Below are 15,950 nucleotides of genomic sequence, written 5' to 3'. Positions count from 1 at the left end.
GGTTCAAGCACCTACATTGAACACCTTCAAGAGCAAATTGGATGCTTATCTTGCTGGGATCCTATGACCCCAGCTGACTTCCTGCCTTCTGGGCAGGGGGCTGGACTCGATGATCTCCCGAGGTCCCTTCCAGCCCTAATGTCTATGAAATCTATGAAACCTCAGGGAGCTGCAGCCGTGGTGATCCTGTCGCTCAGAGCCTGGCCAGATGCCAGAGTGTGGCTCCAGCCAGGGAGGCTCATTTTGGGTGGTGCATGCTGCCCCCACATGTACTGACCCACTTCTTCTTTGCGCAGGTTTTTTTTGATTCCAGGATCTCCTGGGGTCAAAACACCTCCCCATGCTGCTACCTTGCAGCACAAGGAACACCTGTGTGCGCAGTTTGGGGCACCATAGGCAGATCTGCAGTTCAGTACAGTCGCATCTTACGAGGGGGTTACTTTCTGAAGTCAGCGTGTAAGGCAAAATCGCATATAGTCAAAATTTACCTTGAAAATCCCAGCCCGTGTGTGCAGTGCGACAGCTGCACAACAGCTGCGCCTACTACAGGGAGGCGGCAGCAGGACAACCTGTCGCTGCTGCTCCGCACGTCCTCCTCACCCCTCTCATCCTCTGCCGCCTTGTCCCACCAGGGGAGCCAGCTGAGCGTGAGCGAGCTGCCACCCCCCAGCCATGCTGGCGCATGCAGGCAGTACCACGTGACACCGTACTACATGCCATGCCCCAGCCAGCACCCGGCGGCTAGCCCCAGCAGCCGAGCGAGTATAGCTGAATTTGCACAAGTTAAATGCGTGTAAGATGCGACTCCACTATACCACATAGCCAGGCTTGTCTAGATGCAACCTTAAGCTCTTTCCCATCCCTATCTGCTGTTATTCTATTTATGCAGGATTTTCCCCATCTAACTTAAGTTTGTATTTTAAATTATTCATGTGAATAATTCACAAAACCAAGGTTTGTGACATGTACTTTTTATAAAAAGAATCCTATTTAGAGCAGAGCACCACTGGCCTCTTTATGCCAGAGAATGGCACTTTTGGTATGGATACGACTTACGTAATGCTGTATGTGGGGAAAATCTTAACATGTTATTTATTGCAATCAGTTAAATTACATTTAGGTATAATGCTGGACTTCATTATTTTTATTAATGTGTTTATTCCAAGATCTTTGCAAGATCTAAACAAATTGTAAGAAAGATTAATTTGAGGGCACAAAACCTGGTATTTAATTAGAGCAGAGGAACACTTTTAGTTGAAACTGATTGGCCTCAGGGAGACTTTTGTTCTCAACTGCTCTTTTTTCATCCCAAAACTGGACATTTTCCCCCTGACACAGTATCAGTGAGCTGTAACAAAAAAGAAGAAAATATAGTGAAATCCAACAGAGCTGACATCTTTAGGTTGCAGACTTATGTAACAAGATCCTGGACCAAAAAAAGTTAATGGAATTTTTGTTATTAGAGTCAAGATGCCAAAATGTCATTCCTTTGACTACAATGTACATGTCAGGTGGGACCTTAATCTTTATAGGAAATAAATTCTACTTTGAATTCAGAGATGGGCATTTTGTAAATACCTGTATTATTGATAATGGAAAAAAGTTCAGTTTCTGTCTGTTACAAAATTATGTATACTCCAATGTTACAAGCACTGAAAATTTAGAGATTATAAATACAAAACAGCCCTAACCCATTTACAATATAAAATCTTTAAAAATGTGTTCCAAATGGATATAAAAGACCAGAAATGCTACAAACACAGATAACAAGTCAAAACTATAGTTTTATACACAATTTCCAAATGATTTTGATCATCCTAAACTACAGAAATTTATTATGAATTCATTAAAACCTATATTACTATTAAGTATTTTTTTTTTATTAAAAGAGTTTTGGAATTCCTGTGTTTAAACCTGAAAATAACATTAAAATGCGATTCTTACAGGCTTTCAGGTGCTCATAAGGACAGACTTTTAAATGCAATAAGATATTACCTACAACGATCATAGCATTCTGATATTTTCTAATTCAAGATATCACACAAACCAGACAAAAGATAAATCCTGGTCTCGTTCAAATCAGTAGCAAAATCGCCATTTGGCATTGACTTCAACAAGGCCAAGATTTCACCCAAAAATATTTCCCTGCAGTAAAATCTGGAGAAGCAAAAACACAATTAACTATGTCACATTTCCAGCAAAGTCCCTATGTATTTGATGAAGAAAACAAAACACAACACTATCATGTGGTTACTGAGATAACAACTGTAGCACAGTCCTGCTGAGGGGAAAATAAATAAATAAATTAGAAAAAAAAAGAACGCACTCAGTTCCTTTAACAACATGCAAAAAGACTAATGTAATCCCACTACATCCCACAGCAGTGATGGGAATGTACTGAAGTGACAGATTCATTCTCCTTAGTTGACTAAAACAGTGTTTCCCAACCAGTGTGCCGTCAGGCACGTGCAGGTGTACCATGGCATTTTGGGCTGGAGCCACGCCCCCTGCCTGGCTGGAGCCAAGCCCCCTGCCTGCTGCTGCTGTGGACACATACAGACGGGGCGCGTGACTCCAGCCCAAAATGCCATCCAGCTGGCCGTGTGCCATTCCCCACTCCCCCGTCAGTGTCCAGATGGCTGCGCACCACACTCACCCTGCTCTGCGTCCAGTGTGCTGCAGTGATTTTTTTTTTTTTTTTTATTTAGGTAAGTGTGCCATGGGGCAGAAGAGTTTGGGAAACACTGCACTAAAATTTCTCTCCTGCCAAATAAGGTGGATACCTCATATATTCCATATTAGTATTTTCTCTTCTACCCTTCGTATCAGTTTTAATATTTGAGTCTGGTAATACACACTAGTGAAAACAACTACAAGAAAAAAAAAAAGGATCTTTATATCTGGGTTTCAATGTACTGTCTTCTAAGCTGAAATCAGACATGTTCCAAATACTTAAATTTGTTGTGCTATTACAAGAAATGTAAAACTTCGCTATGCAAGGATTCACAATGTTGTATTTATTTATGAACATTCAAATTTTGCTTAATGTCTGCACTACTTTGTTTATATTCACTCCTTCCATTAACATTTTTATTGCTTTTTTGTATGCCTAAAGCAAAAAAGAAAAAGATAGTTATTCACAGTATTTCTTTTGAAAAACATTTTGTCAAATAAAATGCCATGCAAGAAGTTTATATGAGGTTGCTTCTGTCCTACCTGAAGATCTGAAGAGACAGAACTGCCTTGATCTGAGTCTTTTGGTAAAACTGGACTTGTGCTTTTCTCCTCATCTGAAGACATTTTGCACAAAGACAATTCTATAAAATAGCAGAAGCTAAACTTCATTTTCCAGTTATACGATTTTCTTTTCTCTTTGTTGATCTAGAAAGTTGCTTGCGATACGAATTCTAATGTAGTAAACAGTTCACATTTGTTGTACTAATATGAATGTAAAAACAAATTCTTATGCAGTGTTGATATTATACAACACCATGATTTCACATTCCTATCTACCTAGGCCCAGGCCAAAAAAGCCTTTTGAAAACAATGGAATGACTGCCATTACTTTCAGTGGACTTTGAAATTGGACCCTAAGCAGCAGCTCTATGACCCCCATAGTCTTCTATAATTCTATAGGTTTTATAATTGGCTGAACAAGACTCCCACTGTGATTTCTTCTGAGCAGTAGAATAAAAAAAATCATACTAAATACATTTTTATACCTGTATAATAAACTCCAGAAACATCAGCCTTAACTCAGAATCCTATGTTTTTCATCAGTTTACACTCAGTCCTTTCACCTTACTTATGGTGTACTGTTTTGGATTTGATTTTCTTGTTTTTCCTATATAGAGGTTTTGTAGCACTTAACTCTTCCATGATCCTTCTTCATTGAACTAGATGTTTCCTTACCCCAACACTAGGTGAGGCCATACCCAAAGTACTCCTGCTCTGCAACCCTGAAGCCTTTTCTAATGGCTAACATCATTTACCACTCAACTCCAATATTCCACACCCTATGCCTGGGATGGAAGCAGAACACAGGTGGTGCCCTATTCATTTCCAAAAAACTGCCAAACATTCTAGCCACTCCTAAGGGAGGGAATGGGACAGAAGTGATACCTTGCAGGGATCTTGGATGTAGTGATACTGTGGAAAAGGGATAACACTTGAGGTCTGACTAAAGGAAAGGTTCTGACTTACTGCAGCTCTAAATACTCACTGCTGAGAAAACAGATTTTATAGAGCACTGAAAAAACCTGATTATTTTTGGGATACAGGGAAAAGAATGGATGGATAGGGGGTAATTGCAGACTAAAGTGGCGGGGGTATAAATACATAAAACAAGGAAAAATTGTAAAAGACAATGTGGTGTAGTTGTCTGATGTGCTTAGGAAACAATATCAACTGTATAAATAAAAGTAGGAAGAGTTGCATCGAGTACATACACAGAGAGGATTTCTGTGCAAAGACTCACACAAATAACAGTAGAAACTTGCTGTTTATACAGACAAAACAATGAACAAACTATATAAAGAAAAATGAAAAACAACATTTTTTCTTCCCATAGGCATTTGCAATTAGTGACTTTAAGGGTTTTTTAAAGTATTTTCTAATAGAAACATGATTTTAAGTTACCAGAATTATTTTCAATTTTACTGCCTTTAACCTAGCAGAGAGTAACCAACTTAAGCATGTCCTAGTCTTTTGTCCTTACATATAAAAGTGCAGATGGAAGTTGTGCGGAAAAAAGGGGAGACTCCATACAACGTTTCTTCTTTCTCCAGGAAAGTTCTTTGTCACTGGAAAAGTTGTTTCCTTTTTACTTTCAACACCTGCCAAACTTAGGTTATTTCCCTGATTTTCTGGTAGGAGTAGGAAATTTGCTTTCAGACAGATGTCACATACGTCACATAAGCAAAGTCTTTTTTACACAGCTAAGTATCAATCACTATAAAAAGGTGTTAGCTATGCAAATGATGACAGGACTTGTGATGTTCAAAGCAGCAGCACTATAATAGTTCACTTTACAAAAGTGGACTTAAAAATGAAAACACATATTTATTATTAAAGGCCTTGAAACTGACTGTATATGAATATATAATTGTATTCACACAGCACTTCAATAGTTCACTTATGTGTTGCTGGCTACATGATGATGACCCAAACCCATATTTACATGGGATACTGTACTGGGATGTGCCCTAGCACATTGACTACAATCCCCTCCCAGATCAACATAGCAAAGAAAAAAAGATAAAGGAAATCTCTAAGCTATTTCCCCATCATGACTTCTGAACCTGTATTATTGTATTTTAAGAAAACTGGGTATACCGAAATGCCTAAAAAGTTAAACACTTGCTGAAATTCACATTTTGGTTTGTTGGTACTGACAGCAGCTGTTGTAGATACTTCAAAGGGCAGAGATGCAGCATTTCCTATCCTCTGAAGTTTCCATGACTCAGGGGAGGGGAAGTTAGTCTTAGCATGGAGACACTGAGATTTTAAAAATTTTGGAAAGAGAATTTAAAAGCTGTTATTTATTTTGGCCCAAAATCAGAAAAAGAGTACTGTTGTCTCTAATGTTAAAACCCAATATACTGGCTTATGCATCCACAAAACTTTCCTATAGCGCAATGAAGTCCTGGTCCATGACAGGGTTCCTAGGCACAGTGATATTGCAAATAAAAACAGTAACAATACAGGGGTGGATCTTGGGGGGCGGAAGGAAGGTAGTACAGTTGCACCCCTCTGATTTATGCTTCACCCAACATTTAAAATCAACTGTTTGGTGGTGGCAGCAGCATTTTTGTTCAGGCAGCAGTGAGAGTGTGAACTGAATTCATGGCTCACTGAAGTCTACCTGATTTCTTCTAAACACTTCATTCCACAAGTGTTAACAACCCTCTCTCCTTTTTAGAAGAGAGAAGCAGGGCAAGGGAAGTGATTCTTCCCCTTTATTCAGCACTGGTGAGGCCACATCTGGAGTACTGTGTTCAGTTTTGTCGCCTCCCCACCCCCAACTATAGAAAGGATGTGGACAAGTTGCAGAGTCCAGTGAAGGGCAACAAAAATGGTTGGAGGCTTGGGCACATGACTTCTGAGGAGAGGCTGGCGGAAATGGGCTTTTTTTAGTATAGAGAAGAGAAGACTGAGAGGGGATTCAATAGCAACCTTCAACTACCTGAAGGGCGGTTGGAAAGAGAATGAAGCTAGACTATTCTCAGTGGTGGCAAATAACAGAACAAGGAGCAACTGTCTCAAGTGGCAGCAAGAGAGGTTTAAGTTTTATATTGGGAACAATTCTCTTACTAGGAGGGTAGTAAAACACTGGAGCAGGTCACCCAGAGAGGTGGTGGATTCTTCAACCTCAGGGGTTGTTAAGACCTAACTAGACAAAGCCTTGGCTGGGGTGATCTAGTTGGGGATCATCCTGCTTGGGGGTTGGACTCGATGACCTCCTGACATCCCTTCCAACTCCCATTTTCTATGATTTAATATTCCTGATGTTCCACTAATCACTTTACCTTTCTCCTGCAATTCCTCCCTCTGTTCACTACTCCTGGTAACATAGCTTATTTCACAGCCCTGCAAACTGCTTTTAACTCATTCCAATGAAGTTATACTGTTTTTTGTTTCCATCTTAATAATACAGCCCTAGGTCCCTGGATATTAGTAAACCTTCGACTTTCTCGTTCGATGGAGAAGACATGGATGCACTGTCACATGGGACGCTGCACTGCACCACCCGTGCCCCCTCCTCATAACCTAGATCCGCTCCGACAAGACATGTTGACTTCAGGTCGGGGTTTTGTTTGACCAAAACATCCCGCGGTGCCTTGCCCTTGGCCTCCAGGGGAGCGGGGAGGAGCGGGCTCCTGCCTTGAAACAAGAGTCGCTTCCCGCATAAGCCTGGCGATTTCCAGAAACACCCCAGCCGGCCGCAGCCAGGAGGTAGGCCTCCGTTTCAGTTCCCAGATTTGGGCATGTGTCACTCGGGACCCGGCGCGCTTGGAAGGGGTGTTCGGGAGTGGAGCGGAGGGGCCCTCCCCAAGCCCCACTGCACCGGCAGGAGACCGCTACCGCAATGCCCAGTCACAACCCGGCTGAGGGGAACAGCCCCGCGTCCTGGGGCACCGCGCGCGGCGCAGCCCGGCCCGGCCCGGCCGAGGTGCGGCGGAGGTAGCGGGACAACGGGGCCGCCCACGCTGGGGCCCAACACTGAGTGTAACGTGCGCAGCACGCCCTCCCCCTCCTTACCTGCGCCCCGCCGAGCGCCGGCTCTGCCGGACTCCTTGCTAGTTTCAAACGGTCGGGGCGTGACATAAAAACCTTCCCGATTGGCTCAGAATATTTTTTTTTGCAAAGCGCCCGATGATTGGACAACCCCTTCGCGTCGCAGCCAATCGAGGAGCGGTCGGTGAGCTCGGGAAGGCGGGGCTTGCTCTTTTTTTTTAAATCCCAATCCAAGCCCGGCTGCGGCGGCGGCTGTTCACCAAGTTGTTACCTGTGCCGTTCTCTGATAGGCTCCGTGTCACCATGGGCGCTCTGGCGCTTTCGCGCGCTGATTGGTCAGGGAAGTTACCGGGCCTCGAAGGCGGGTGGTGCTGGGCGGGGACACAGTCAGTTAGCTTGGGGTGGTCACGTGGACCGGTATGAGTGCCTCCTTGAGGGTGGTGGGTGCTACTGGGGTCTTCTGCGGACAGTGCTGTCAGGCCTTAAATACGAAATTATTGTATATTGGAAGCTCAAAATTATCCGATTTGCTGAAAAATGTGCGTTTTCTTATTTCTTTATATTGCTCGCTGTAATGTCCCAGTGAGTGAACTGGGTCATCAAAGTTGAAGCATTTCTGTAATTATCCTACGTTTTGAACACTTTTACTATTATTGATCCTACATTGTATAAGGGTTGAAATTTATGATAATTATTGTGCACATGGCAACACTGCCCCCAGGCTGTGTGAAACACCTGTGCTGACAGTGCCACATGCACTGGCTTCCTCCCCCAGCTTGACTTCAGGGCAGCAAAGGGCTGGAGTTGCAGGACCTGGGGCCAGGATCCTGACTGGGGCTTTGCCAAAGTTGCCCACTCCACTTTACACTGATGTAGCCTAATGACAAGAAGATGCAGATACAGATGCTGACCCACTGACATGAAAATTTTCAAGCTATGAGAGATAATCAACCTGGCTGAAAACGTTTTTGCCTTGATTTTTAAACAGAGCAACTTTGTGTAGCACCATGTCTTCTGGAATTGAAGACACTTTGTTCTGGTGTTAGCAAACAGAAATTCAATATTAAAAAAAGCCCAAAACAACTATGCCGTAAGTGTATACTTAATACTGTGAAGAGTTCAATGGGAAGGGTGTGAGTTTGGTAGGATTCCCTTCCTATTGAGAACAAGAGATTTGAGATGCAGTTAGTGGATCAAGATGTGAAAATAAGGCATCCTTCAAGATGGTCAGACTTACTGTCTGCAACCTAATAGGATATGGGGGGTGTGATGACATGGGTGAGGTTGACAATCCAGAGGTCGCATATATGAGGCCATGGCAGAAGTGCTCACAGCCCTGTCAGATTCCAGCATGTCTGTGAATTCTGCTAAATATCTTGTCACAACAATGACATGAGAAGGAAACACTTACCCCCTCCTAGTCTGCTAGGTACAGCATGTTGCCTGGGTAGGAAAAGTCATTTAATTTAACTCGTGCCTCTGAGCTGCTGCTACTGTGTGCCTTCAGTGCTGCTGCCTGGCATTAGTCATGTGCCACTGTTGGGAGCTCTGGGGCACAGCCATTGCATCCCAAGCCTAGACATCCCCAAGAGTGTGTCCCCATAGTCTTCAGACAAAGGCAGTTACCCCAGGGTCTGCATTCAGCAACAAGCTTGAGTTGGGAGAGGGGTGCCTCCTGAGCTTTTAGGTCCCTGCCACATGTTACATATATTGTGCAATTTGCTGGTTAATTGCACTATAAAGTAAGACCAGCCGTGTGTGCAAAGTAATTATCACACAATTAGCTAGTTAATCATGCAATACATTTATACTGGGCACACGTGCAAAGTAATCAACATGCCATAAAAATGTCCATCCAGCCATAAAAAGAGCCAGCCAGCTACAAAGTTAGTGTTTGAAAACATGCAGCAACTTTATAGCTGGTTTCTGTCCAGCTCAGTGTCTCGCAGCATTGCTATGCCAGAACTTGGACTAAATATATTCTGTATTGAATGTGATCCCAGAATGAGTTGCCTCCATAATGATTCCCTGTATAATTATAAGCATGGCACTAGATTTTTAAAGCTCTTCAGTTGTACACTAGGGAATATGAAGTCTTTTGCCCCATTAGTCTTTTGGTTTACTCTGATGCCTCCTTAATCTTGCTTTTTGTAGTGCAGGCTCTGAGGTGGGAAATGTTTTTGCAATATGGCACCACACTACTCTGGTTACAGCTATACAGGAGTCACATATCCCAGTCTGGCTCAAATAATTGCAAAGCATCACTGATATTTAGCTTGAAACTAGTTTGATAGCAAAAGAAACATCTGTAGACAATTTGGAGCAAGTTGCACAAAGAGAGAGTCTTTATGTTAAGCATTTTATATCTGCTTCTACAATCTCCAGTTTGACAATATTCATTGCCCTGTCCTCAAAAAGGGGCCTTCAAGTCCCTCTCTTAAATGATATTTGACTGCCAGAGCATCTCTCTGAAGTCCACTACATTTAAGCAGAAGTAAAGAAAAACCCAGGCTTGCTCCAGGAACTGAAATAACACAATAGTAGATCCATCTGACTTTGCTTTTTCTAACTTTCTGGTAATATATTGCACAAAATTTGGTTAGACCTTGGCTACATCTTCTCCCTTCAGACATCTCAAACAGCAAAGACTAATGTCAAATGAGAAGTAACCATTGGAAATTTTTTCCCTTTCTGTGAACTCTTTTTGTTAGCTTTTCAGTGAAAAGGGAACATTTTTCTTGCTAAGGGAAGCTCAAGGGTAAGTATGTTTCTTTGTCATGGCCTCAGTAGGACTAAGAAGAAATCAGGGTGCAAATAGCTGTAACTCTTAGAACATTCTAAATAGATTTAAACCCCAAGACTGCATCCAGACAAATGTGGATGTTTGGTTCCTCGGGGACAAGTAGTACCTTCTGCTGCTGCTACTTGTCCCCAAGGAACACCAGTGCCACACGCGTTCTGGTGCACAGCAGGTTACCTCAGGTGGGGTAGGGGAGGCTGAGACCAAGAACTATGCTGGGGCCAGCATCCTTATCTGGGATCCTGGGGGCCTCCTGGGGCTGCAGCCAGGGCAGAAAGCCTAGCTAGCAGCAGAAGTATGGCTCTGGCTGGCAAGGGTCCAGTTTTGGGTGGTATGGGTTTTTTTACCTTGGGATTTTCTGAGGTCTAAAACCTCTCTGCATGCAGCGTGTAACACCACAGATGGATCTGCGGCACCACGTACCACATGTCCGTGCTCATCTGTACGCAGCCCGAGAGTCTAGAAATGTAGGCCACTTTAGACCAGTTTAAACTTAGAGTATTTCCAAAGCACGCAAGAGAATCAAGTACTGTTTTGAGCTGGTCCTCCTTGAACTAGTTCAATGTTATATGTGGACACAGAGCATTCCCTGCCTAGTGCCTGGGCATCTTAACTGCACTGCCCCTTACCCCTCCCCAAACCCATGCAAGGTAATAAGGATGCTCTGGGATGCAACCAGGACTTTACTTCCCAAAGAACTATTGCGCACAATCTACAGGAATGGGGAAGTTGAAAGCCTCTGTTTTAAGTTTTGGGGGAAGGGAGTAACCAGGTTGGGGGGGGGAGTGCTTTGTAGCCCCCCTCCTTGTGATGAGTGGGTTGGTGCCTGTAACAGTAAAACAGTAAACACCTGTTACTTGCTGGGTGTGGTGAAGAGAAACAGAGCAGTTGCACAATGGACACTTAATAGAACTGGATGAGATGGAATTGACAGCCAATGTGAAGTAAATTGGCCCATTAACTGTTCATTGCTCTTTGTGCTGCACTTTTGCAGCAGCCCTGTCCTGCTGGTTCCATCCTGTACACACATCTGACAATGCAAGGTACCTGAGTGGTTGAAAAAGCTGGGCAGTTTTTTGTTGTTTCTTTTTTTTGTGGGGGGAGGATAGGTGGTGGAGCCCCCAGCCCCCTAAGGACTATGAGCTAGAGCCACATAACCCTCCACTTGCAGAACCTGGCAACTCCTCCACTCCAACCCTGCACCCTTCTGGGTCATCCTCCCACTCTACAGGAATCCTGGGGAAACTGGGCTCTGAGCCCTGGAAGGCTTGAGGGTCTGGGGACTCTACCATCCCCTGGTGGTGTTTTGGCAGCAGTACAATCCCTAAATGGGGATTCTACTTAAGACCTTAGTAGTGTATTTGTGGACACTTGTGTCCAGGGACAATTGTGAACCTGTTCCCAATTAGTGACATTCTTGGAACAATACAAGAAACAGTACAAGTTTTTATGTCTGTCTACACCCGGGGACTCTACTGCAATTTTAGTTTTAATGTGGCTGGTTTGTGTTGTTTGCAAATGATATCTAGGGCATTGAAAGACTAAGCATATGGGCAGATATAACAGTTGAAGTGTTCCAATAATATCACTGACTGAGAAACAATTCCCAATTCTCCCTGGACAGAAGTGTCCATACATATACTGCCAAGGGTTCTAAGTAAAACTGTGACTTTTTAGGGAATGCTCTGCTACCAAAATGCCACCAGGGGGTGGTGAAGTACATGCCTTCCAGGGAGAAGTGGAAGCTGGGGGGAGGTGCTGAGGAGCTGCTTGTGTTTCCAGGGAGGCTGTGTGCTCTAGGCGCCCCTGCCCCCAGATCTCTCTGATTTTTCAACATCTGCCTTGAAAGCCATGCTGTAAATTTTACTTCCCTGCTAGAGACCTTGCACTTTGGGGTGCCAGGTTCATTCTGGGCAAGGGGGAGGCAAGCCACACAGCCCCCCCTCAGCACCTGGCAACCCTCCATTCCACCCTCTTGCACCAAATGACTGGAGTGGGGAGGGGGTCCAGAGTGCTCCAGTGGTCACAGCAATAGCTGCAGCCAGCAGGTTCCCCTTCCTTGTGCCTGGCAGGGAGCACTTGGCAGGGCTGGGCAGAAAGGAGGAACATACTTGATCTAAGTCAGGCAGAACATCCATCAGGACATGGGCAGAGCATCAAAAACCCTACTATAAATTTTTCTTATCAATGTAAATTACTTCAAAATCAGAAATGGACAAGTGGGAATGCTACTGCCTCCTCCCTCAGAGCACAGTTTGGCTTCTGCCTCTTCAAAGCCCCTTGGAAATATTAACTACCGTAATTACTAATTGCAGTGCTGCTGAGCAGGCCCGTTGGACAGAGCTAGAAGCTAACAGCTGGGACTCCTGGTTCCAAGGCTGGCCCACTGCATCTTTGACACAAATCAAGGAGGGACAAACTTTAAAGAATAGATTTTGCATTTGGGTGGCAAGTTTTGAGGCATCCAGCCTGAGATGGAATCTATTTGCAGCTGTAAACAGGGCCGAGCACCTGCAGCTCCCACTGATTTCACTTGGACTTGTCTGGATTCCCAGTGTCTGAAAGTGGGTACCCAGAAAAACAGAAATGACTTTGAAAAGTGGCCTTTGGCTTCTCTGTGCCAGAGCCAGGTGGTGCTCGGGTCCCTGGGTTTCTGACTGCACCAAGGGAGAACAAAACCCCCAGGGGCCAAAGAGAGACACAGAAACCCCCCGCCCCCCAATCCCAGGCTGGGTGTTTTGCTCCCAGGGGAGGTTTCAGTCCAGGGCTCCAGCTCTGAGGGCCAACCTGGAGCCCAGGGCAGGGAGTGCAGACACTGCCCTCCGCTTCCTCTCCCAGCTCCAGGACAGGAGCAGTCACAACCTCCCTGCAGCCTGCTGGAGCAGCTGGGGCTGAGCACAGCTGGCGACAAGAGTTGGGAAGAGGGAAGGCTTGGATCCTACAAGTTGCCACAGAACTGAGGGAGTAACGGGAGCTGCCATCTGAAACCTGAGCCTTGTCCAGCCTGAGGAAGGGTTGCCTCCTCTGGCAAGTAGCGGGGGGAAAAACCTCAGGGAAACTGGAAAGTAATGACTAGGTAAACAGGCAGAAGGATGTGCTAAACCAAGCCAAAGCAGCTTCTTTGCAGTGAAGCCCTTACGTGAGTCCAGAGAAAATGTCATAATGATTTAGAGCACTAATAAATTCTCCTGTCTTTTTATTACGTGTTACAGATTACACACCTATTCAATGGTGGCTTTTTCTAAGACACACAAAGCAGGAGATCCATTTTTCAACTATGTGTGCAAAACTGTCCATGTGGCAGGGGCTGTTGAGTGAATGATCTGTACTGAAGGCCACGAATGTAAATTTTTCTATTTGGAGTTGATGTCACTGTGTGGTCTGTGCATTTTGAAGGCAAGAATTTCCCAATCATTCTCACTGAACCAGTTCTCACGTTTTTTTGTGGAGAAGCCTCAAGATTTTTGGCATGCCTCACGGATGCCCTTCTTGAAGCTCTCGCTCTTGCTCCAGTGATTGGTGGTGTCAAGAGCATCAGGGCAGTTGACACAGTTCTCACTGAGGCACTGCTGGAGAAGATGTCTCTTAGCAGGGTTTTTCAAGCACTTGAGACTGAATCTCTTCTTTGGTTGCTTCTTTGGTTGACATCATTTTGTGGCCGTATGGATGGACATGTTGGAGCGTATCAAACAAGGATCTACCCAGCAGCTGTTGGGGCTGGTCTTCTCCTCGTCTTCTTCTTGTGTCCCACCTGAGATGGTTGACGACAGGCGTTCAGCAGAATCTGCCGACTGTTCGAATCTGAGCGGGCCGTGTTGTGCTGCGGCCATTATGGCAGTTGGCATTATGGCTGTCCTGAGGTGGACTTTGCAATGCGCTAGGATATAGTCCATTAGGAGCCAGGCTTTTGAGCAGGGGTGCTTTCACAGTGGCTTCCACGTGCTGCTTTGTGATTTATTCAGATGGATACAGCAACTGAATAGCAGAACAAGCTCTAAGCAATGGCACTAAGAGATAAGACTAGAGTGACAGTTTTAGGTACAATATCCATGGCAAGTCAGCAGCAGCAGCCTGGTGCAGGTTTTCAGTACAATCATTAAAAAGATAAATAGGACATTCCTCCATGATATGTGCTACAGTTTTGACTCATAGATTTGGACTGGATTTGGCTTGAAGCATGAAACATTTCTTTAAAAAACAAAACAAAAAAACTAGGAAAAGCATCATACCTTTCCCCCTGTCCTGTCTTCTTTAGACCAGGCTCGGTCTTGCTTCTCGCCTCCATCCCCGGAAGGAGAGAGGCCTGGCACCCAACATTAGCCAGGCAGAGGGCCCTTGTCTGCGTGGAGACGTCTAGGTGCCCAGGGCCCTCTGCCTGGGTGCTGGCCTCCGTGGTTAGGGGCATACTGGCCTGGGTCCCTGCCTCAATCCCTTCGGAGAGGCGTTTGCTCCTGATTGCACAAGATGCAACTGGTCAGAGGTGGACCTTGGACTGAATTCAAGCCCAGCAGGCCCTATGAAGGAAGAACTCCCCTATCTGCAAACACCACTGCTCCCAGCACCTCCAGCCTACCCTGCAGCTGGAACACTCTGCATGACATCCCCAGTACCCCCAGCACCTGTCCAGTCCCCCACAGACCCCTGTGACATCACTTCCTTCTCCCCTCCCTGTCCCCCACTTACCCCCGCAGGGCGAGCAAGACCTCCCAGCCATCGTTTCCTGATACATGGGCTGTGCTTGCAAATAAAAAAATTGAATGCCATTGAGGATGAAATCCACCCTCCTGTTCCTCTGTCCCAGAGCTGGCCCCCCAGTGGTAGGCCGAGGAGGACACCAAACCAAGAATGAGGTTAGGTCAGTGCAGCCCTGACCACCCACTCAAACACCACACAACACACTGCATAGGTAACACAGTGGGACACCGCAACATCACAACACACAGCAGTGTACACACACACCCTCCCACAAAACACCAGAAAGGTGACATTTACCCCAACACCCCCCCCCCCCCGCTGTGATACAGGACCATAGAAGGGCTCATCTCTGCATTGCCATTCTCCCTAGGAGCAATGGCTCCTTCTCGTCCTGCTCATTCTCAGCTTCCCTCAAAACAGCTATTCCAAGATGTACACAGTGTGAGACTGTACACAGCCTGTCACTGCCTGCCCAGGCCTGCACTGGGTGTGTGAGGACCCTGCTGGGTTACCCTCTGGAATTGCTCCCTTCCTAGCTCCCTTCCCCATCCCTGGCCTCCTCCCCAATGGCCCTAGAGCTCTGCTACCCCTGCCCCATACACACTCACCAACAGCTTCCCCTGCCTCTGCCTGGCACGGTGGAGACAAAAAGCATTTCATGGCTCAGAAGGAGATGGAGCTGTCTCAGATACCAGCCCCCTCCCTCACTAGACTTGAATGGCACGCTCCGCACTCAGCCCCACATGGATGGAGACAAAAGGGACCAGGATACTATGTCCTGGTGTGTACAAGCCCACCACCAACTTCTCCCACCAGCTTCTTAAGGCTTCATACAAGATGTGGCCCCCACACTGCCTGAGCACAGGATCCAGAAGCCCAGTCATGAGGGACTGACACACGACTCAACTGCTTGGTACAGCGCATTGGCACCCTGTGGGATGGGCTTCATGGGGCATCCTGACCTGCCTGGAGGCAGAAGGGGCCCTGATCATCACCCAGGTCCCATCCACCCAGATCCCAGGGCTCACAAGCTAACAGTACGAAAAGCACCATACCCCTCCACGTGTCCTGCTCCTTTTGGACAATGACAAGCCTTCGTTTGGGTGCTCGCCACTGTTTTTGCCAGGGGTTCACCCTGACACCCCACGTCAGCCAGGCAGAGGGCCCTGGTCTGGGTGCTGGCATGCTTGTGTTGGGGGCCATCTGTCTGGGCGCTAGC

General features: G+C 45.9%; 1 protein-coding gene across 1 annotated transcript in view; it reads right to left on the bottom strand.

The window, feature by feature from the left end:
• Positions 1 to 7,341, bottom strand: part of POC5 (POC5 centriolar protein) — a 54,993-nt gene extending 47,652 nt beyond the window's left edge. The window contains exons 1-2 of the mRNA XM_019532226.1: positions 7,261 to 7,341; positions 3,217 to 3,317 (exon numbers count right to left, since the gene is read on the bottom strand). Of these exons, the coding sequence (XP_019387771.1) occupies positions 3,217 to 3,300 (84 nt within the window). The 5' untranslated portion in view covers positions 3,301 to 3,317; positions 7,261 to 7,341. The remainder of the gene's footprint in view (positions 1 to 3,216; positions 3,318 to 7,260) is intronic.
• Between the last annotated feature and the right edge of the window lie 8,609 nt (positions 7,342 to 15,950).

The sequence above is a fragment of the Crocodylus porosus genome, unplaced genomic scaffold, assembly GCF_001723895.1.
Source record: "Crocodylus porosus isolate Cpor-Errol unplaced genomic scaffold, CroPor_comp1, whole genome shotgun sequence".
Taxonomy (NCBI): Eukaryota; Metazoa; Chordata; order Crocodylia; family Crocodylidae; genus Crocodylus; species Crocodylus porosus.
This window is presented reverse-complemented; position numbering and strand designations above follow the sequence as displayed.